This window comes from Martes martes, assembly GCF_963455335.1.
Source record: "Martes martes genome assembly, chromosome: 6".
Taxonomy (NCBI): Eukaryota; Metazoa; Chordata; class Mammalia; order Carnivora; family Mustelidae; genus Martes; species Martes martes.
Genome location: NC_137893.1, coordinates 14,595,805 through 14,618,547, shown reverse-complemented (window position 1 = coordinate 14,618,547; position 22,743 = coordinate 14,595,805). Strand labels below are relative to the sequence as shown.

Sequence of the window (22,743 nt, the reverse complement as noted above, 5' to 3'; positions counted from 1 at the left end):
TTTTTATCCCCAGGGGTACAGGTCTGTGAATCGCCAGGTTTACACATTTCACAGCACTCATCATAGCACATACCCTCCCCAATGTCCATAACCCAACCACCCTCTCCCGTCCCCCCTCCCCCCAGCAACCCTCAGTCTGTTTTTTGAGATTGAGTCATAAAAGACCATAAAAAACCTACCTGCATTTTTAATGATAACGGGGTAAAAAAACAACTACATAGGATTTAATCCCATAATGACCTGTATGAAGTAATAAGCAGTCATGTGCCTGAAGATAATATTCAGTTGGTTAACAGAACTTGGAAAGCACACATATAAAATGCCAGACGAGGGGAGTCTGGGTGGCTCAGTCAGTTAAACGCTGACTCTTGATTTCAGCTCAGGTCATGATCTCAGGGTTCTGAGATCAAGCCCTGTGTTGGGCTCTGCGCTCAGTGTGGAGTCTGCTTGGGATTCTCTCTTCCTCTTCCTCTCCCCCTTCCCCCACTCACGCTCTCTCTCTTTCTCAAATAAATACATAAAGCTTTAAACATAAAATAAAATAAAACGCCAGACAAGAGATGTTTCAGAGAATGCATTAAAATAAGTGGGACGTGGAAGAGAACACGGTGGTGCTGCTCCCCACCCCTTCTGCCAGGAGATCAGTGTAACACGGAGAGAAGCTCTCAGGGGAGAATCGTGTAAAGTGAGATGAGCCGCACAGGGTCACACAGGGGCAACAAGGTATTTCAGGATGTTCTATTTCCCTCTTTCCTGGACTGAGCACCACTCACTCACCAGCCGTTTGGGTTTCCGTGGTATCCAGGTTAACGAAGCCGGGGAAATTCTCCTCTTCTTCCTTCAGTTTGTGTTCTAGTCTCTTCACGGAGTCAATACTGCCGCTGCATTCACTCAGCAGTTTCATCTGTCGAGACACAGAAAACGGGCCCCCGTCACAGAATTCTCAGATTCTCACAAGGGCAAGAGCTTCTGGGGGAAAATATCTTTTAGTTCCTTAAAAAGGACAGTGGCTGTGTTCTACTGCTCTGTGGGGGGGAAAATCTGCTAAAAACAAACAAAAAAATCAAGTTCAAAATGACACAAGATGGGATCAGGCGGGAGACAAACCGTAAGAGACTCTTAATCTCAGGAAACAAACTGAGTGTTGCCAGGGGTAGGGGGGTAGGGAGAGGGTGGTTGGGTTATGGACATTGGGGAGGGTATGTGCTGTGGTGAGTGCTGTGTAATGTGTAAGCCTGATGATTCACAGATCTGTACCCCTGGGGCAAATAATACATTACATGTTCATTAAAAAAAAAAACATGTTTCTGCAACATAGGTCACATTCATACACACGTAGGGCCGTGCCTTGAAGATATGCATCACATAGTAGGTCTTGCATGAGAATCCCTCAAAATTTCTTTTATATCTCTGAGACAAAACAGACTAAAAAGTAATCTGGGATTTAAAACTCAGAGCCCTCAGCTGGCAATACAATATATAATTTTTGGCAAGTTGCTTCTTCTTTTCTAAATTGAAATGTGGGAACAATAATATCACCACAAATCCCAAAGGAACATTTTTTTGCATTAAATAATTAAAATACTTAGAAGCAGAAAGTACTATTAAAGCCAGCTATTTCACAAGAAAATTTAAGAGAAGTTTAATAGGTATTAAGGGAATAATTTCTAACATCAAAGGAAAACCTTCCAACTGCAAGTTTAGTATCATGTACAGCATTCAAAGAACTCCTGCTCTACTAACCAGTTCTGTGTCAAAGCCTTTAACAAATCACACTGCTATGAAATTTGACTATATTTGACTGAGACTGAGTACAATCTCAGTGATGTCAGCACGGTCACCATGAACCCTTACCATATATTTTTTCAATGGTTCAAATATTTGTATGTATGTATGTATGTATGTATTTTTAATTTAATTTTATTTTTTCAGTGTTCCAAGATTCATTGTTTATGCACCACCAAATTACTAGAACTCAAACAGCAATTTAGTAATGTGGCAGGATACAAAATCAGTGCACAGAAATCAGTTGCTTCCTTATACACTAACAATAAAACTATAGAAAGGGAAATTAGAGAATTGATACCATTTGCTATAGCACCAAGAACCAAAGATACCTGGGAATAAACCTAACCAAAGAGGTGAAGGGTCTGTACTCAAGGAACTACAGAACACTCATGACAGAAATTGAAGAAGACACAAAAAGATGGAAAAACATTCCATGCTCATGGATCAGAAGAATAAACATTGTTAAAATGTCTATATTGCCTAGAGCCATTGATACTTTCAATGCCATCCCGATCAAAATTCCACTGGTATTTTTCAAAGTGCTAGAACAAACAATCCTAAAATTTGTATGGAACCAGAAGAGACCCCGAATTGCTAAGGAAATGTTGAAAAAGAAAAACAAAGCTGGCGGCATCACGTTGCCTGATTTCAAGCTTTACTACAAAGCTGTGATCACCAAGTCAGCACGGTACTGGCACAAAAACAGACACATAGACCAGTGGAACAGAGTAGAAAGCCCAGATATGGACCCTCAACTCTAGGGTCAAATAATCTTCAACAAAGCAGGAAAAAAAATCCAGTGGAAAAAAGACAGTCTCTTCAATAAACAGTGCTGGGAACCTTATCATATTTTTAAAAAAATAAGTTTCACTATAATAGAAGTTGGCCCAACTGGACAGGAAATAAACTCATGATTGATTACTCTTCTGTAATTGTGAGGATATTAATGTCATTAATTCCTCACAATTAAACCTTCCCTGGTTTCAAAAAGCAGTACATTGGAGTTATCATTAGATTTAGGGAAATTAATTTGTCTTTCCTTTTACTAGGCAGTCTTTTGGGTGTGAAAAGAAAGTATGAACCATGGAAGAGATTTATTTATTTATTTATTTATATTAACATATGTGTTATTCTCCCCAGGGGTACAGGTCTGTGAATCATCAGTCTTACACATTTCACAGCACTCACCATAGTACATACCCTCCCCATTGTCCATTCTTTTGCTTAAGCATGTGTAGCAAAATGGGTAGTTCTCCAGGAAAAATTATTTGATCAGTAACTTGAGCAGAGCAAATAAACTTAGTATATACTTTACTAGGTAGGAACTTCAAAAACAGAAGTTAGTAATACATACAATCTTTTGCCATCTTTCCCCCAAATCCTTCTTGTTAGTCCGATTTATTTTCTCCAGAATAAGCACATATAACCGAGGATAAAAATATTCCTAAATCCAGTAAGTGAACCAATAAACCCCAGAAAAAAAAATATGTGTGTGTATATATACATATATGTGTGTGTATGTATGTGTATATGTATGTGTGTGTGTGTATATATATATATATATACACACACACACATATATATATATGTATATTTCATGTTAGTAATCTATTAGCTAAATCTGTTGTTCCAACAAGGATAACCTTGGCCCCAAAATTATTAGCTGAATTTGGAAAAAAGCAAAATCACTTTTGGGAGCCAAAGCATTTTGTTGCTTTCAATTAAATGGGGCTCACTCAGTTCTCCATGTAAAGGAACAGGCTGGTCACTGTAGTAGGTCAGTGCATCTGAGCATGGGCCAGTTTTACTCAAAAGGTAACCTGCTAGCGTGGCTTTGTTTTCTACACCCAACCCTGTGAGTTCAAGGGCAGCGTGGTGCTTTGATAGCTCAGAAAGCTGTGTGCCGCAGACAGACCGTTCTCTGTCACACAGCTATGATTCCCAGGTACAGGCGGGAATGACAAGGGTCAGGATACTCACGTAGCCTCTGTAGGTGGAGTCTAGCTCTGGTCCTGTGGGAGTTTTGCTGCGGATAATATTTTCAGTTTGCTGCATCTGAAAGCGGCTCTCATCCAAGGCTCTGTCCAGTTGTCGGATCTGTGACTCTAAGGCACTGGGAGCTCCTGCGGTGTTAACCACAAGAACCTTTAAGGCACTTGACAGTCAAGGATCAGTTGGAGAAATTACTTCGGCTAAGGTGGTACAGGAATGGCAAATATGTGCGTCATTACAAAGCAAATTTAGTACTAAAGTGCTGGTGAGTTAGATGGTCAAAGACCAGACTGATCAATGAATGTGGTTGGCTAGCAGGCCCGATACTGCAGAGGTTCTGCAGTGGGTTCTGACAGCCTGGGTGTCCTGTCTGCTCCCAGCGGATTCCCCGAGAATCTACATGCTTTAGGCTGTGGAGGGCCTCTCCAGAAGCCTCACGTGGTGCCTTCTGCTCCCCCAAACCAAGAGGCAGTTATGTCTCATATTCCCTCTGCAGGCACTTATCAAGCAGAAAAAGGCACAATCCTCTGTTTTCTTTCTGCATCTCAACAGAAGACCACGTGCTCGGTGGAAGACAGTCACCCGTGGCTGCGTCATTCACTTAAGACTGGCTTGGGTTACGTATGGGTGGAGATGCCAAACAACCAAGGGCTGACTTTTGTTTAAAACCCAAACCCAAACCAGGAGGAAGCCAAGATTTCAGCATTTGCCTCAAAGCATGCTTTTAGTCAGAGCCCGGAACTCCCGGCTCATCGCCTTTCGAAGTGTGAGGTGTGTGTGTGTGCAAAATGTGCGTGTGCTAGGATCTCTGAACGAACTGAACAAGAACGTTGATGGTCAGAGTGAAGCTGACACAGGGTGAAAGCAGAACATGTATTAGTAAGCTTTATGAATTTTTTTTTTTAAAGGCTTCCAAGTACACCTGGACGAGGTCTCTCACTGGGATCTCTCAGAAAGTCACTGTTTCACTAACATGACTTTGCTTCAAAGACTAAGTGTAAACTAACCCCTTTGCAATTCAGTATCCATCGTACTGGTTGAACCCTGTTCTCCCTACCTGCCCCCAAACTGCTCAACTATGCTGGACTGTAGTTTATCCAGTGTAACATTAAACAAAATTGGATCCATTTTCCTTTCTTTATTTTATGCGGTATGACTTATTAAGGTCGATTAGAAATTTTTTTAGAGCTAGACATCTGGTCTCACCCCTCGTTTTGTATGTGGCCCTTGAGATGAGGAGGATGAATGGGGGGCCTGAGGTCACGTGTGCAGGCCGGGTGGGCATGGGACGGGAGCCCTGAGCCCCGGAAGTCACAAAGTCAGTGTGGCCACCCTGAAGCAGGGTGCCAGGGCACAGATGCCGAACACTAGTGCTTCCATCTCGTACTTTCTGCCATACACGGGCAGCAGAGGTCTGGACCTAATGGGACTCATTCCCGTTTAACAAGTTGAGAAGTTATTTCACTGCAACTTGATTACTTAAAATCTTATTCTTGGTGTTGATCAACAGAATAGTTTTAGGTTTTGTTGTTTGTTTCTACTGCAGCAATGAGAGGAGGAGGTGGTTCCTTAACATGCCAGTGCCACAGAGCTGCGAGAGGGACAGCAGATGTGCTTGGAGAGGAGGCTTGTTACGGGTGAGGGAGGGAGGTTTGCTTTGGCTTTTGGTGCCTACCAGAGGTATTTCTGATTGCACTTTCTGTGAGTTTTACATAGGCCTCAGGACTTTCGGGGATCATTACATCTGCAAAAAGAGCACAGTCTAAGTTGACAGCTAGATTCCTTGTGGTGGGAAATAACCTTCCTAGGGAAAAAAAGGAAGTTAGTCACTCTAGACAGACATCTCTTGAATATGCAGAGGAGTGTGAACACGTGCACCAAAGGTTTCCTAAAATAAAATCGTCAGAGCTCCCACTGAGGGCGCTTTCTGGAGCCAAGCACTGTTCTAAGCACGCATTTATCTTTGAAGAAACCCTATAGGGTTCAGGGAAGTCTTATTCCCATTTTATTGCCGAGAAAGCTGAGATCCAGAGGAATTCAACGACCTATCCCAGTCTCAACAGGTAGTAATTGGCGGAACTGAGATTTCAATCCAGACGGATTCTAGAGCAGCGCTGTCTCGTAGAAATAAAGTGAGCCACATGTCATTTTAAAGGTTCTAAGAGCCACATTAAAAAAAGTAACAAGAAACAGATGAAAATAATTTCGGTGCTTTACTTTGCTAAACCAATATATCCGAATTATGATGTGTAACTACCATAAATATTACTATTATTTTGCATTCTTTCTTTGTGCTGAGTCTTTGAAACTTGTAAAATGTAAGTACATTTGACACGGCAAATCTCCATTTTGCGTGGTCACATTTCAGGGCTCAGTATGTTCAGTCACATGTGGCTGATGGCTGTACACTGGAGAGCTCTGCTATAGACAAGAAACGCTTATTAGGCGCTACTGTAGAAACTAAACAGAAATGAGGGAAATCATTTTCTTTTTAGACAGTGATATACCCTGGGGAATCCAAATGTGAACCACCAGAGACAAGCAAATATAGCCTTTTGGAGAACGTGTGAGACACAGCTATAAGTGCTATGGATTTGCCTCTCATTGTTTTAGTTTTACTCATTTTCCTTATAACGTCCCTCTTTCTCTGCCCACCCCTTCACTATATGTGCTTCCTGGGGTTTTGTCTTTCTTGTTTTGCTTTATACATTTTTCCTGGGTGATTTCCTCCCTTCCCTTGGGGATAATTACCATGTATACGTGGATTGTCACCTAATCTGCATTTCTGGTTCTGGAATTTCAGACCATGCATCTATTTCTGGGTATTCCTTTGGTCTATTCTACTCTATCTCAAATTCAGGGTGTGCACAACCAAATCAGCACCCTTTTCTCGCTGCCGTGCCCCCGGCCCACAGGCACCCACAACCTTCTCTCCCTCTTGAGGTCCTCAGGGCTCCGGGCTACCTGCACCTTTCCCCAGGATACCCAAGTCCGAAAGTTGCCTCAATCCCCGTTTAATCAACCATGACTTAAGGAAGAGACTTGTCGGGATTTGTCACTTCTCTTCCATTCTCTCCATCCCCAGTGTTGTTCCTTAGTTCAGGCCACCGTGGTCTCTCTGTCCTTGATCATAAAATGTTTCCACCCGAGCCCTTCTCCCATGTGATCCCTTCCCTACTGTACTGCGACAGGTTCGGTGGAAGTACATATCTGGTCATGTCACCTCCTCCTTAGAGATCTGCGATGGTGCTCCAGCGCCTTCGGGACAGAATTCCCTTCTACGGCAAGTAGGCTGCTGCCCGACCAGGTCTTTGTTTGCCTTTCCACCTCCTCTTTGTTTGCTCTGTGTCTCACAGGCTATAGCCTTGTCATTCCAGACAAATTTTGGGTGGCCAAAGCTCGGTGGCTGATCATAAAGCTGGGTGGGCACCCTCTCCTCTCTACCTCTGAACTTCGCTGTGTCTATCTGACCGACTGCCATGAGCTCTGAGTCCCAGCTCAAGAGTCTTTTCCCTAAAGCCTTTCCTCAAAGCTCTGGTTGGTCACCGCTTGGCAGTGTCTCTGTACCACCCTGTCTGTGTCTGTTACTATCTGAGCACCAACACTTCACATAGGTGTTGCTTACCTGTCTGTGTTTCACACTAGAGTGTAAGCTCTTTGAGCACAAAAGGAACCATGTATCCCTAATACGTACACAGGGCTTGTCATATGTGACAATGTAAGACTGTAAGTGTATTTGGGATAAACCAATGGCCATGCCAATTTTTGTCTCTGGTAATCACATTAATACCCAATTATTCTATGACGTGCAATTTACTCTCATGGAGAAAGGAAGAAGAGGATTGTGCTTCGTTTACACATTTCAAATACGATACGCAGTCCCTTTTATTTTCTTTCGAGCTGGCCTATCGGAAGAGCTCTTTCTTACCTGATAAGCCAACAGCTCCCCTGAGGTAGAAATCCTTATCATCCTGACCCTCTTCGTCCTCAGAGGGCAGCGTTCTGGACACAGCAGACTCTAGGTCACGACTGAGGTCATAGTCATGGTCCCACTCCAGGGGGATGGAGTCCACGCTGGCAGGGGTGTCTCGTCCCGACCGCTCGCTCCGCAGGGGCTGGGCGAGTGAGAGGGAGGGGTTGGAGGAAGGCTGGGGGGAAAGCACGCCGTCCACAGAGGTGTCACGCCAGTGGAGGTCGGAGAGAGCTGCAGAGTCATCCAGCTCCAGCTCCCGGTCAGAGAGGTCATGCTCATCATCTGGGAGCTAGAAATGTAGTCAAGCCAACTCCATTACCGCAGCGGTCAGATGATGCCCTTACCACTTCCTGTTCTGCCTTTCACCCAATCTCAGTGTTTGAGCTTATCTGGGCCATATTCTTACCTCACTGGGGCTAATTTATAACTTTCTATCAGCAAATAAGTAAGAATCCTCCGATCACTCTTAAAAATGTCTTATAAATTAACCTACCAAAGCTCCAGTTTTTATCCCTGTTGAAATGGAAATAATATTAAAACATACTTCAAATAATTAAGATTAAATAAGATAATGTAAATAAAGGCAGCTTAGTAGCATGTCTGCAGCACAACAGTTACACAATGGCACATTTCACGAACAAAAGGAAATTACTAACAAAACTTTACCTGGTCCTTTTTTACCTTATATCCCAGATGCAAAATATTTTTAATCACAGAATATTCCAAATATTCTAATAACATTTTGTGGTGTGGTTATGGTAGCAGTTAGGGAAGGGGAAGAGAAAAAAAATTCAACTAAACAACTTCATCAATTGAGCAACTGTTTCCATTTCTCACTTTCGTCTCCTTATTTCTTCTAGAAGCATCTTTATCTTCCACAGAAGATGTGTGCCGAGTAGTCCTTAAGGTTTTACGTATATATTAACTTGTTTCATACCCGAAGCAATCCTGTCTACAAGGTAGTGTTAAACCACTGTCACATTTGAGGACACCAAGGCAAGAGATGTGGAGTAACTTGCCCAAGGTTACGTAGCCAACATGTGTCAGAGCTCAGATTGGAACCCCGGTATTCTAGCTCCTGAGTCCGGGATTTTGGCCACTGTCCAATGCTAACTAACCCCATGCAACTACTTCTCTTTAGACTTAGTGAAAATGAAAAAAACAGATCACATACAGGCAGGCGAATCAGTTTCTTATGGTATCTCTCCACGCGCCCAAAGACCTCCTGACAGTAACGCCGGAGTTCGTCTAGCTCCTCCTCGATGACTGCGGCATCCAACGGCTCGCTCTTCTCTATGAGCTGCTCTCCTTGGGCAATTATCTGCTCAATTTTATTGTGGTTCAGTGAAATTTCCTGCTGAAAGGCCTAGGGAACACAAATCTCGTGTAATTTTTTTTTATTGTTCACAGTGACATAAATAATTATAAGATATATATTTAGAAAAACCATGCAGGGGATATTGAATTTACCATATACAGTGACAAGCCAAGAAGCTATTACTTTCTGAAGTCAAACACAAAAATTTTAAATCAGAACAGGACTCAGAAATAGAATCGTCAGAATTCCATGACCAGAAAGGCGCCTTTGGCTAATGAAATTTACTGCCACAGACAGTGTGGGTAGAGAATCACAGGAAAAAACATTTAAACCCATCATAAAGTTGATAGCACTGGTTATCCCTAATGAAAAGCCATGGCAAGCAACAGAGTGCCACCAAAATAAATTTGTTTTAGAGACTTAATTAAATACTTTAATTTTAGATTTTCTGATCATATGTCAAACATGACTAAGAGAAACCATTCAAATGATAGTGTCACAAATTCTTCTCAGATGATTCTTTTATTGGTTCAGGGCATAATCAGGAAAGATTATGAAGATGTGAAAAACAACGAATTCTGGGGGATTATTTAGACTCATTCTATAAAGTTGAAAAGAGGTAAGCTGGTGGCGTCAGATTTCCGGGATAAATTTTAATTCAATACAAGAATAAACTCTGGGACAGTTGCAATTATCCACGAATGAAGAGGCTGCTGGGGGGAAGGGAGCACGGTAGGGAGTTCTGTGACCTCGCCAGAGTCTAAAAGAAAAGATTCAGCTGAATCTGAAATTTCTACCACTTTCTACCACAAGTGGTAGAAATTTCCTGTTTGTTTCCCATTTGTCTGCGAAACGACTCGGAAGAGTCAGTGGGGGAGGGGTCGGGTATACTCTCAGGGTTTGTTATTTTACGATTTTGTTTTTCATCCTGAAAATCTATCAGAATCTATGATTTTCTCATCCTGAGTATTTATCCTTGCACGATACTCAAGTTGTTAAAACACTCTCCTTTCCAGGGACTCCTCATATCTAATGCGTACCACTCCTATTCAAATTTGTAATTAGCCACTGTGTTTGAACTGTGTGGTGAAACATATCAAATATGTTTAAAGATTAACTTACCATCTAAGGATGGGGAATATGCAGAATGAAACCCTAACAGGAACAAGTTGGAACGTGGAGGTCAAATTATTTGAAGGTGTTAGAAACAAAGCAGGAAAATGAAAACAAACACAACACCCCCCAAAAAAGATTCCTAATACCCTGGCAATGAAGTTAATAACTAAAAATATATAAACTAATGGTAGTTATTTCTGGGTAATGTTCTTTATTTCATTTTTAATATATTTTGTATTTTCTGAATTTCTTTTCCAACAGAGAACTAATTTTTTTCAAGAGTTGGGGGAACCTGGTGGTATTTAAGGAGGACATGTATTGCATGGAGCACTGGGTGTGGTGCATAGACAGTGAATTTTGGATCACACACAAAAAAATTAAATTAAACTAAATTAAATTTTTAAAAAGAATATAAAAAAAAGAATAGATACACATAGATTAGCATCAACTAATTCAGATTCTTTTGAAAATTTGACCTGAAGCCAATTAGAGTTTAATTCATATGAAAGAACAGGCCTGCTAAGAATATTTATGTTATAATCAAACATAATTATAAACAAATGTTTAACCTAATTAAAATAAAACTCAACTATTTTAGCTTAATAATTATAGTTGCAGCTAGAATGTTAATACTGAAAAAAATTATTTTTCATAATGGCCCTTTCCATGAAATTACTTGATTATTTATTACTTTAAATGACTGGGTTTTTTTTTTGTAATGGAAAATCCTAGGTTTATTTTGTAATAATTTAAAATTTTAATTTCCAACTAGTTCAATTTAATAAAATACAGAACATTTGGAAATTGTATGTGTAGATTCTATTGAACAAATGATTTAGATGAGATTTTTCTCCTGGAAAAAGTAATAGCCAGGTAGTCTTATATTTTATTTTTCAAACTTCCAAAGTATAAAAGTGTCTAGTACATAAATAGTTTCTTAATATTCATCAAATGAATTCCCTGCAGTCATGCACAAGCTTGTAATAATTTTAAATTACAAATCCATGGATTTGATATGATTCCATCAGCATACTGTATTTTTGCAAAGTAAAACTTATTGACACAAATGAAGAGTGGAATAATGGAATAATTGAACTTGGAAATGCACCCATACAGTTACTGAAGAAGTTTTTAGCTCTGTGACTTTGATCAAACAAATTAACCTCTCTGTGGCTTTTATCGTATAACAAATTGATAACAAAAATATTTCCTATCCCATAACATTATTATAAAGTTATAAAAATTCAGAAACCTATTGGGTACTTAGTGAAAGCAAGGAAAAAAGTGTTTTCTATCATGCAACAAACATTTGCTTATAAAACTCAAAATTAGTGTATTAGTGTATTAATACATTGTAATTTAGAATATTTGTATTATATCTTGTACAGCACCATAGGCAAGCTAATATTAGTGGAGAAGAATTAATAATGTATACTTCACATTAAATATATCCAGTTGAAATATTAAAACAAAAATAGTTTATATAAATAAAACTATTGCAAAAAATAAAAATTTTTTAAAAAGTAAAAAAAGAGTTCTTTACTATGTTCTTTACAAAAGGATCTATAAATCCCTTCCTCTTCACATCTTCTTCCCAATTTGAAAAATCTCTACCATCTTACCTTGAGTTGCTTTATTTTAGCTTGAACGTCACACTCAGAAAAATGCTCGATATTCGTGAGCTGTAGATCCATCTCCGTCAGCCACACCAGAATGCTGTCCCGCGCAGTCTCAAACTCCTCACGCTGGCCAATGAAATGCTGGATGTGAAAAGAAAATGATAAAAAACTGAAGTCCACGTTGTGCATACGGAGATGACACGGCCAACTGCGATGTTCTTCTGGAAAGTCACCTTCTCAACGAGCAATGAGAACCCTGTAATCCTTTACCGTACCAACTACCATACAAACCACTCTCGCCATCCCAATCTTACAAAATCACCGAGATTATGTCTTTAATATGTTCGAATGGCCCTCTGGGTCTCTAAGTGACAGTGGAGGCACAATAAAGACCTTGAGTCTGCGCAAGATGGAGGTGACACGTTTTTGAAGGTTGTCCCATCGCTGGTTGCCTTCGTGAACCATCTGCTTTAGGCTACAGGAGGAATCGGTGCGGTTCTCTCTGGCCAGGCGACGGTACTGCTTGTTGATCAGCTCCAGCTGGGTCAGGCTCTCGTGCACCTGTCGCTGGAAAGCCTAAGACCACAGAGAAGCATGTCAATGAGGGGGTCAGGGAAGGGCTCTCAGCAAGGGCACCCGGCCTCCTCCTGCAGTGAGAGGGAAAGGACAATTTCTAAGGAGAGTTTATTTCCCCTTATTAAAGCAGAGTAATGGGATCAGTGCGGCTTAAGGACAGGGCGTAGAGCGAACAAAAATATGAAAGAAATTGGTAAATAGGAATAACTACGTATATATACAAATACATATATATGTATGATGTATACATGTTCCTAGGTTACAGTTTTTAAAACACAGAACATTCCGGAAAAAGTTCTCAGGTGAAAAAAACTGATTACCCAGATATCTGTGCGTGCTGAAATGTGCATCTGAAAGGTTCAGAAATCTCTGATGTCAACACAGAGAAAAGATGTCTGCAAAATAATGCTCTATCTGTGAAAGATGTAACTTCCTAAAAATCCAGAAACATCTTTAATTCTGATGTCCATTAAAATAATTAAACCCACTTTTTGCAGAAGATGTCTAAAGGCAAGCTTTTGTTAACTTCTAAGAAAAGCAGTTTAGTAAAACACAAGTAACCTTAAATAGAGGAAAATTTGGAACATGCTCTGTTTCTTTTTTGTCATTCCCATGAATTACTCAGTTTTTAGAAAACATTTTAGAGCTGATATAAATCAGCTTACATGGTAGTGTCTACTTATTTATTTATTTATTTTTCCTTTACAATCACTTATTTCTATCATGTTCTAGCAATTGTACTCCATTCCTGGTCCAGTTTGCATATCTTGGGCAAATTTCATAACTACACCATCACTTTTAATGATGAAAAGTTAGTTTTTAAATGATTAAAACATAGTCCAATCCACTTGTGTCTATTTATTTTTAAGGTTACCCTATGTACATTTTGGAATTTCGGAAGTAAAACACTCTTTCTTCTTTCTCTCTGCAATGTAACGCAGTCCTATTGTAAGACTCATTTGACCAAAATAAAATGTTTTTTTTTTCCAAATTCATGTGTATGATTTATGACTGACATTAATCTTGACATTGGGTAGAAAAATGGACAATCAAGTGATCTGTACTCATCTAAATCACAAAATTCTGCTTCCTTTCATTCATTACACTGTTTACTTGCTACCACATTTGTGCCTCTGATATGGCTTTCCTTCTGAGAGCTGCTTTAAGAGACTTTGTCTTAGTAAGTCTAACCTCCTATTCCATAAAACAATTTAAATTACTTCCCCAGAAAAGGAAGCAGTAAGCAAAGTTCAGCTTTGGAGTGATGGTGGGCACCACACAGGGGTACTCAGATCCATCCCAAATTTTCATGCATTTGAGCAAGGAAAGACTGTCCTCAAACAACATTTTTTTAATTATTAAATTTATTTTTCTCTTAAGAAAGAACATTAAAAGATAAATGATAAAATCATTTATTATAGAAGCTAACCATATGGCTAACTTTTGCCATAAAATCTGAGAGTCTAAAATAGCATCAAAAACAACCAAGCATAATCCGCTTTGTAGTATAAGCCAATTATAGAAGGTTTAACCTTTACGAAGCAGAGTGTGGAGAGACAAAGTACATGAATGCCTCCCTGGCTCTGGCTCACACGAGGACGACTTGAACTTGACTGTACACCCACTGTGACTTTTCACCAGAAATTTTCTATGGGAAAACATTTTAGATAAGAAATTATTTTCCTGGAATTTGGTGGTATAGTTACGCATAAGCCCATATTCTGACATCAGACTAACTCTTATTTACTTTACATAGTATTGGGGCTTTTTTTTTTTTATAGATTCCTATAGATGCTCATCTAAGACTCTTAGATGATTTTAGATGATTAAGTTCATTTAAGACTCTTTGATTTTAAATCCCACAAGCACAGATACCAAACTTCATATTTACTCTTAATAGGCCTCAGGAAATGCCACGTAAACTGACATTACAAGGTAAAAATAAATTCAGCTGGATTTGGCTGGATTTTTAGTCTTACTTTTAAGCATCTCAAGGAGCTTGCAGCAGAATTAGCAACCAAGAATGCTTTCGGTAAGATACGTGCATCAGGACTTTGCCGTCGGTGTCTATGGGTACATATCTGCCTGTCAGTGGGAACTGATGGAAAACAAACTTCAAATTAAAACATGCTGATCTTTAGGCGATGTCCAGTCCTCAGTGAAAACGGGGGGCAGCTGCTTGGGCTGTATCATCTCACAGGGAGAGCGGATGCAAGATTGCACAGGCAGGCAAGAGGCGTTACTGGGCAGATCCTCTACGAATATGATTATACTGCTGCTATTTTTGTCTCTGTAACGGAAAAGTCCTGGGGACTCAAGAATGGCACTGCTTTTCATTATTAATTAGAAGTGGCTTATGATTGAAGTGTTTTATTTAATTTTGGAGCCAACTCTACTGTATCAATGATTTAAAAAATACATATATACCTGTTCTCTAATTAGATAAAATGAAAATCAAGAAAATAAATTTGGAAGAGAGATTTTGATAGTATGAAACATATTTTCATCTCAGATGGCTGATAGTAAAGGATTATGAAATGAAAAAAAAAATGCCAAGACCTTCTTTTGGGAATCATGATTTGTGCTTTGTAATAGAATTTCTTGCCAGTATGACTTAGTTTGTAATTCTTGAGACTCTTAACAGAAAAACCTCTTTTTCCCCTTTCTTTGCCTACCTGTCAGGCGGTAATAAAGATCACCGCAAAGTCACCACCCAACTGTCTGAACAGATACCGTGCAGGTGAACAGTCAGTTTGTGTCTTGAGACACGAACCACTAACTGGATATGCTCATAGCAAAATAAGGATCAAATATTTGGAATGGTAAGTCACCTCAAATTTCTTTAGTTCCTCCTTGGCAACTGTATAGAGCACCCCGGAAGAGCTGGGGAAGGCAGCTGTCCTTTCTGAAATCTTGAGCCAATCTTCAAAACGAGAATAATCATCCAGAAACTTCTGCCACAATCTCCACGTCTCTTCGATTCTGAGACAGAAAATGAAAACAAAACAAAACAAAACAAAACAAAAAACAGGCTCTGATTGTTTGGGACTGTTTCTGCTCCAGAACCCTGATGCCTGCCGTGGGATTAAGAGTGCCCAAATGAGCGAGGGTTGTGCCAAGCAATCATTGTGCCGTCAGCCAAATGCGAGCACACTGAGAAAGAGACAACTGTCTGAGCGAAAATGGAACAGCTGTGAGTTTGGGGCTTTTTTTGTTTGTTTGCTTTTGGTTTTTTGTTTTTTTAAATACACATCCTGGAGTTCTGGATTTGGAATTAGTCAAATTGTGCATTACGAGCACGTAACGTGAACTGTTCTGTCTACGTGCAGGGGAGCTCAGAAGGGTAAGGCCGGGTGTGCAGGGCACACTCATGTCATGTTTCCACTGAAATAAAATAAAGGTCTCAAAATGCATGTAAGTTTCGACATCAAATTCATCCTCCTCAAAGTTAACCTATCACAGCAAGACAAATATTAATCTTTCCAGAGTTCTCCAAACATACAATCAAAAAAGATTATACGTTGTAAACCATTATGATTATTTTCTAACCCATCCCTATTGCTTATGCCTTGAATTTCAAAGGGTTTTTCTAAACAAGGATAAGGTTTTTGTGTTTTTATTTCATTTTTAACAAAAGAATATTACTTTTCACTCCACCAGTTCTAGAACAATAGACATATCCAGAAAGGTGGTATTTTTACTTTTCTGAATTATATTTAAATTGTTAGGTCAGGCATAACTGTTTTAGACATTATGGAATATTGTATTTGTATACAGTATTTTTATATATAGTAGTGCCTTCCCCCCATCTGTGAGAGATCTGTTCCAAGACTCCTGGTCGATGCCTGAAGCTGTGGGTAGTATTGAACACCTATATATACTACGTTTTATCCTAGACATACTTATGTTAAAGTTTAATTTATAGATTAGGTACACTAAGAGATTAGCAATAATAACCAATAATAAAATAGAACAATTATAATATACTGTAATAAAACTTATGTGAATGTGGACTCTCGTATCTTACTGTACTGCATTCATCCTTTTTATTTTTTTTTTAAAAGATTTTATTTATTTGAGAGAGAGAGCATGCGAGATAAGGCATAAGTAGGGGTGAGGGGCAGAGGAGAGGGAGCAGCAGGCTCCCCACCGAGTAGGAAGCCTGGAGACAGGGCACAGAGCTCCATCCCAGAACACTGGGATCATGACGTGAGCCCAAGGCAGACACTTAACTGACAAAGTCACCCAGGCACCCCTGTATTCACCCTCCTTGTGATGATGAGAGATGACAAAATGCCTACGTGATAGATGAAGTTATGCAAATGACGTAGGCACTGTGGCTAGTGTTGGGCTACAGTGGACCTTCTGACCGTACATCAGGAGGATCCCCTGCTTTTGGACCCTGCGTGACCCTGCGTAGCTGACACCATGGGAAGAGAAACCATGGATAAGGTTGGTGGGGTGGGGGTGGGGGGACTGCTGTAGGACCTTTATGCCTACTTATTTTCCCAACTAAATGTAGATGATGGCAAGCTTGGGACACCAGTGCTCCTTTTAGACGCTGCGACTAAAAGGAAATGGTAAATGGGACAGTCTGGGTATTTCCCCCCCCCCTCTTTTGGGTCCTTCCTCTCTCCCAGCTCTTTGAGTTGTGCCCCTTACTTGAGCCTTCTTTCCATGGACATGGCACAGATGTTCCTCCACCGCCGGTCCAGGTTCCGCGTCGCCTGCTGGATGGAGTCACACTCTGCGTCTGTGGCACAGGCGTCGCAGTCATGCAGCAGGACCTCACACAGGTTGAGCACGGAGGCCACGCCCGTGCTGTGTTTCTCGATGTCTCTCTGAAGCTCCTGTGGGGAACGAGACATGCTTTCTTCAAATACTTGGATGCAGATGAGAGAAACTGCAATTGGATTCACTAACACGTGGTGAGGCCAACCCTTGACAAGTATCTCCTTTCCTTGGATGCATGAGGTTTCTCCAACATCGTTTATGAAAAATGGCGAGCGCAAAGATGGGAGAAAATGAAGCTAGAGATATATTGGCCATGTGAGCAATGCCAAGATATAAACAGAACAAATGAAATAGACTACATTCATTACATGAAGGGTAATATTGGCTTTTGCAGTGGTTGAGCAAGAAATCTTGCCCCAGGCTCTACAGATATATCACTTCCATTTCAATGCATTGACCAATCAGTCAGTCAAAGGAATATGTGTTCTTGTTAGGAGCTGGCACTTAAGAATTGGGATTTCATCTCCAAAGTTCTGCAAACTCTTTAAACAGTTAATTCCACCATCATTAAAAAGTACCAGGGTTTAAAAGACTGAGGTTCTCTCTCCTATAGGACATCGTAACATCAACAGCTTCCCCAGTGAGCAATTTTAAAGGTAGGACAGATATAGAGAGAAAATGATGGTACGTAAGGCACTGAGTTTCCCCAGTATCCCACCATGTACAGTATTCACATTAACTGCGTGTCATTAACTGCATGTAAATGCAAAATGTACATTATTATTTTCATTGAGCTTTTAACGCAATGTGTTCAAGGAATTTCATTATTAAAAGTGAGGCTACTGGTATTTTTCTTGCCGCATTCATCAAGGTTCTTAATGTATTTTCCTTGTCTTTAAAATAATTCCTGGATGTGCCTAGCTTTTTGCTTGTTCTAAAGATAAATCCTCAAGTTATTCAAATAGCTGAAATTTATGTTTGTGTATGTGTATTTTTCCTCTTGTTTTTCTCTTTAACACCATGTTTCAATGTCTTCCATGCAAACATTAGCTTATTGTCAAATGCAGTAACAGAGCCTTTGATTAATATTTGGAGATTTTATGACCTAGACAGAAGATAAATTCTATAAAAAATATTTCTATTTCACTAAACAGTCTTTCCAGATCTCTCGTGTAACCTCTTTCAGCTATATGGGAGTTTTCACAAGAACTGCTGGTCTAAAAAATATAAAGCTGAACTCAATATTTGCTCAAAGATGAAGACAGACACATCTGTGAATGAGACACTAAGTAAATTCTAGGTCTTAAAGTCCCTTACGTACAAGGATATACGTTTGGAAGTAGTGTTAGGTATAGGAACATAATCAATGCATTCTAAAAAGTTATAGCATTTTGATGTACTTTTCCCCAAGTACTCAAAACTGTTTTTTCCAGCTTTATTGAGATATAATTGACTTAGAACAACAATGGGTAAGTTTAAGACGCACAATGTGATGATTTGACATATGTATATATTGTGAAATGATTACCACAGGAAGTTTAACTGACATCTATCACCTCACATGGTTACAATATGTATGTGTGTGCATGTGTTGAGAACTTTTAACATCTACTCTCTTAGCAATTTTCAAATATGCAACAAAGTATTGTTAACTACAGTCACCATGCTGAACGTCACGTTTCTAGGACATGTTCACCTTATAACCAGAAATTTATACCCTTTGACCACCTTCATCCATTTCTCTCACCATCATCCCACCTCTGGCAACCACTCATCTTCTCTGTTTCTGTGAGTTCAGTTTTTCTAGAGTCCACATATAACTGAGGTCATACAACATTTGTTTTTGTCTGACTGACTTATTTTACTTCGCATAATGACTTGAAGGTTCAACCATGTTGTTGGAAATGGCAGTATTTCCTTTCTTATGGCTGAATAATATCCCATTGTGTATATATACCCCATTTTCTTTATCCATTTATCTACTGATGGGTATTTCGGTTGCTTCCATGCATTCACTGTTGTGAATAACATTTCAGTGAACGTGGGGAGTGGAGATTTCTCTTCAAGATAGCGATTTCATTTCTTTCGGAAACCTACTCAGAAGGGGAATTTCTGGATCACATGGTGGTTCTGTTTTTAATTTTTTGAGAAACATCCATAATATTTTCCATAGCGATGATACCAATTTATATTCCCACCAATAGCTCACGAGGGTCTGCTTTCTCTACATCCTTGACAGTACTTGTTAACTTTTGTCTTTTTTGATAATAGCCATTCTAACAGGTGTGAGGACATATCTCATCGTGATTTTGATCTGCATTTCCATAATGACTGGTAATATTGAACAACTTTTCATGTACTTCTTGGCAACTTTAATATCTCCTCTGGAAAAATGTCTATTCAGGTCTCTTGCCCATTTTTAAAGTTGGATTATTATTATTATTATTTTGCTGTTGAGTTGTAGGAGTTACCTACATATTACCTATGTATTTTGGGTATTAACCCTATCAGATACATGGTTTGCAAATATTTCCTTCCATCACAGAGGCTGCCTTTTCATTTGGTTGATCATTACTTTTGCCTTGCAGGAACTTTTTAGTTTTATTTGTTCCAACTTGTTTATTTTTGGTTTTGGTGGTTGTACTTTTCGTGTTATATCTAAAAAATCATCGCCAAGATCAATGTCAAAAAGCTTTTCCCTACATTTTCTTCTAGGAGTTTTATGGTTTCAGGTCTTACATTTGAGTCTTTAATACATTATTTTGAGTTAATTTTTTGTAAGTGGTGTAAAATAGGGGACTAGTTTCACTCTTTTGCATGTGAATGAATATCCAGTTTTTCCAACATTGCTTTTTGGAGAGACTATCCTCTCTCCAGTGGGTAGTCTTGGCTCCCCTGCAAACACTAGTTGACCACATACGCATGGGAGTATTTCTGGGCTCTCACTCTGTCCCATTAGTCTATGTGTCTGTTTTTATGCCAGCATCATACAGTTTTGATCACTATAGATTTGTGTCATTGTCTGAAATCAAGAAGTACGATACCCTCAGCTTTGTTCTCTCTCAGGATTGTTTCAGCTATTTGGGGTCTTTTGTGGTTCCTTACAAATTTTAGATTTTGTTTTTTCTCTATCTATAGAAAGTGCCATTGGATCTTGATAGGGATTGTATTGAATCTATGGATAGCTTTGGTTGTATGTTCAGTTTAACAATATTCATTCTTCCAGGGGCGCCTGGGTGGCTCGGTGGGTTAAGGCCTCTGCCTTCGGCTCAGGTCATGGTCTCAGGGTCCTGGGATCGAGCCCCACATCGGGCTCTCTGCTTGGCAGGGAGCCTGCTTCCCTTCCTCTCTCTCTGCCTGCCTCTCTGCCTCCTTGTGATCTCTGTCTGTAAAAAATAAATAAATAAAATTAAAAAAAAAAACCCAACAATATTCATTCTTCCAATCTATAATTGTGGGATGGCTTCCATTTATTTGTGTCTTCTTCAATATCTTTCACCTGAGTCTTACAGTTTTCAACGTAGAGATCTTTCAGCTCCTTGATTAAGCTTATTCCTAAGTATTTTGTTGTTTTTGATGTTATTCTAAGGAAATGTTTTCTTTTTTTTTTCCAGAAAATTCATGGTTAGTGTATAGAAATGCAACTGGTTTTTGCATGGTAATTTTTTTCCTACAGCTTTACTGAATTTATTCTTTCTAACAGTTTTTTGGTGGGATTTTTAGGATTTTCTATATGTAAGATTATGTCATCTACAAACAAAGAATTTTATATCATCATTTCTGATGATATATATATATATATATTTTTTTTTTTTGCCTTCTATTTTTTTCTTGCCTGATTAGTCTCTCTAGGATTTTGAGTATTATGCTCAATAGGGCTGGTGAGAATGGGCATCCCTGTCTTGTTTTAAATCTTAGAGGAGAAGCTTTCAGCCTTTCACCATTGGGTATGATATCATATAGTCTTTATTATGTTGAGGTACATTTCTTTTATACACACCCTTGGTTGAGAGTTTTTCTCCTTTGAATTTTGTGAAATGTTTTTTTTTCTATATCTACTGAGATGATATTTTTATATTTCATTCTAGTAATGTATCATATTTATTTTTATATGCATATGTTTAATCATTCTTGCATGCCAGGGTGAATCAAACTAAATCATGGTGTATGATCCCTTTAATGTGCTGTTGAGTTTGGTTTGCTAGTACTCTATTGAGAATTTTTGCATCTCTATTGATCATGAGTGTTGGCCTATAGTTTTCTCCCCTTGTGGTGTCCTTATCTAGCTTTGGTATTTTTCGCCTTACAAAATGAGTTTGAGAGTACTTCCTTCTCCTCATATTTTTGGAAGAGTGAGAAAAGAATTGGCTTCAAATGTTTGGTACATTTCACCTGTGAAACCATCTGGTCCTAGACTTTTCTTTGTTGGGAGGGTTTTGATAACTGATTCTGCCTCCTTACTCATTACTGGTCTGTTCATATTTTCTATTTCTTCATAATTTGTAGGTTGCATGTTTCTAGACATTTATCCATTTCTTCATAGTATGCTATTATGATCCTTTGTATTTCTTGTAATGTCTCCACTTTCATTTATAATTTTTATTAATTTGGGCTTTTTTTTTTTTTTAAAGATTCATTTATTTGAGAGCGAGAGCGTGGGAGTGCATGCACAAGTGGGAGGGACAGAGGGAGAAGGAGAGAAAATCTCAAGCAGACTCCATGCTGAGCACAGAGCCTGACACAGGCCTTGATCTCATAAACCTAAGATCAGAACCTGAGCCAAAATCAAGAGTCAGACACTTAACTGACAGAGCCATCCAGACACTCTTTTTTGTTTTTCTTGGTTAGTCTAGCTAAAGTTTGTCAATTTTGTTTATCATTTCAAAGAACCAGCTCAGTGTTGCTAATCTTTTATATTGTTTTCCTATACTCTATTTCATTTATTTCTGCTCTAATCTTAATTATTTCCTTCCTTCTGTCAATTTTGGGTTTAGTTTGTTCTTCTTTTCTAATTCCTTGAGGTGGAAAGCTATATTGTTTATTTGAGATTCTTTTTCTTCATGTATGCATTTATCACTGCAAGTTTCCCTCTCAGCACTGCTTTTGCTATGCCCCTTAAGTTTTGGTATGTTGTGTTTCTTTTTTTGTTTGTCTCAAGATATTTTTTATTTTCCTTTTGTTTTCTTCTTTGATCAGAAGCGTGTTGTTTCATGTGTTTGTGAATTTTCTAGCTTTCTTCCTGTTATTGATTTCTAGTTTCACCTCATTATAATCAGAAGAGATCCTTGATATAATTTATATATTCTTGAATTTGTTGAGACTTGATTTGTGGCCTAACATATAATCTATCCTGGAAAATGCTCCATGCTCTGAGGTAGGGGTTGGGGTGCCACTGACTGGGCTCCGCTCTGGCTGGATGAGGTCACAGGCTATCCTCCCTGTCAGGGTAGGGTTACTGGCTGGACTCTGATTGGGTAGGGCTATAGGCTGAGCTCTGCAACCACTTCTGGTTGAGTGGGATAGCAGGCTGTGATCTTAGACCGACAGTGCTACTGGTTGGACACTTTGTTCATAGAGCCATAGGCAGGGATTTGCAGCTGGACTGGATCTCAGGCTGGCTCTTTGAT

At 39.2% G+C, this 22,743-nt stretch overlaps 1 protein-coding gene across 3 annotated transcripts in view; it reads right to left on the bottom strand.

Moving 5' to 3' along the window:
- SYNE1 (spectrin repeat containing nuclear envelope protein 1) overlaps positions 1 to 22,743 on the bottom strand; it is a gene marked incomplete at its 5' end in the record, with an annotated part of 469,383 nt that overhangs the window by 19,102 nt on the left and 427,538 nt on the right. For 2 of the 3 annotated variants that reach the window (XM_080806008.1, XM_080806009.1), the window contains 9 exons: positions 778 to 904; positions 3,769 to 3,911; positions 5,456 to 5,524; positions 7,709 to 8,042; positions 8,928 to 9,119; positions 11,810 to 11,947; positions 12,200 to 12,382; positions 15,214 to 15,364; positions 17,045 to 17,232. In XM_080806008.1, the coding sequence (XP_080662134.1) occupies positions 778 to 904; positions 3,769 to 3,911; positions 5,456 to 5,524; positions 7,709 to 8,042; positions 8,928 to 9,119; positions 11,810 to 11,947; positions 12,200 to 12,382; positions 15,214 to 15,364; positions 17,045 to 17,232 (1,525 nt within the window). The remainder of the gene's footprint in view (positions 1 to 777; positions 905 to 3,768; positions 3,912 to 5,455; positions 5,525 to 7,708; positions 8,043 to 8,927; positions 9,120 to 11,809; positions 11,948 to 12,199; positions 12,383 to 15,213; positions 15,365 to 17,044; positions 17,233 to 22,743) is intronic. The other variant, XM_080806010.1, reaches the window with a different exon arrangement.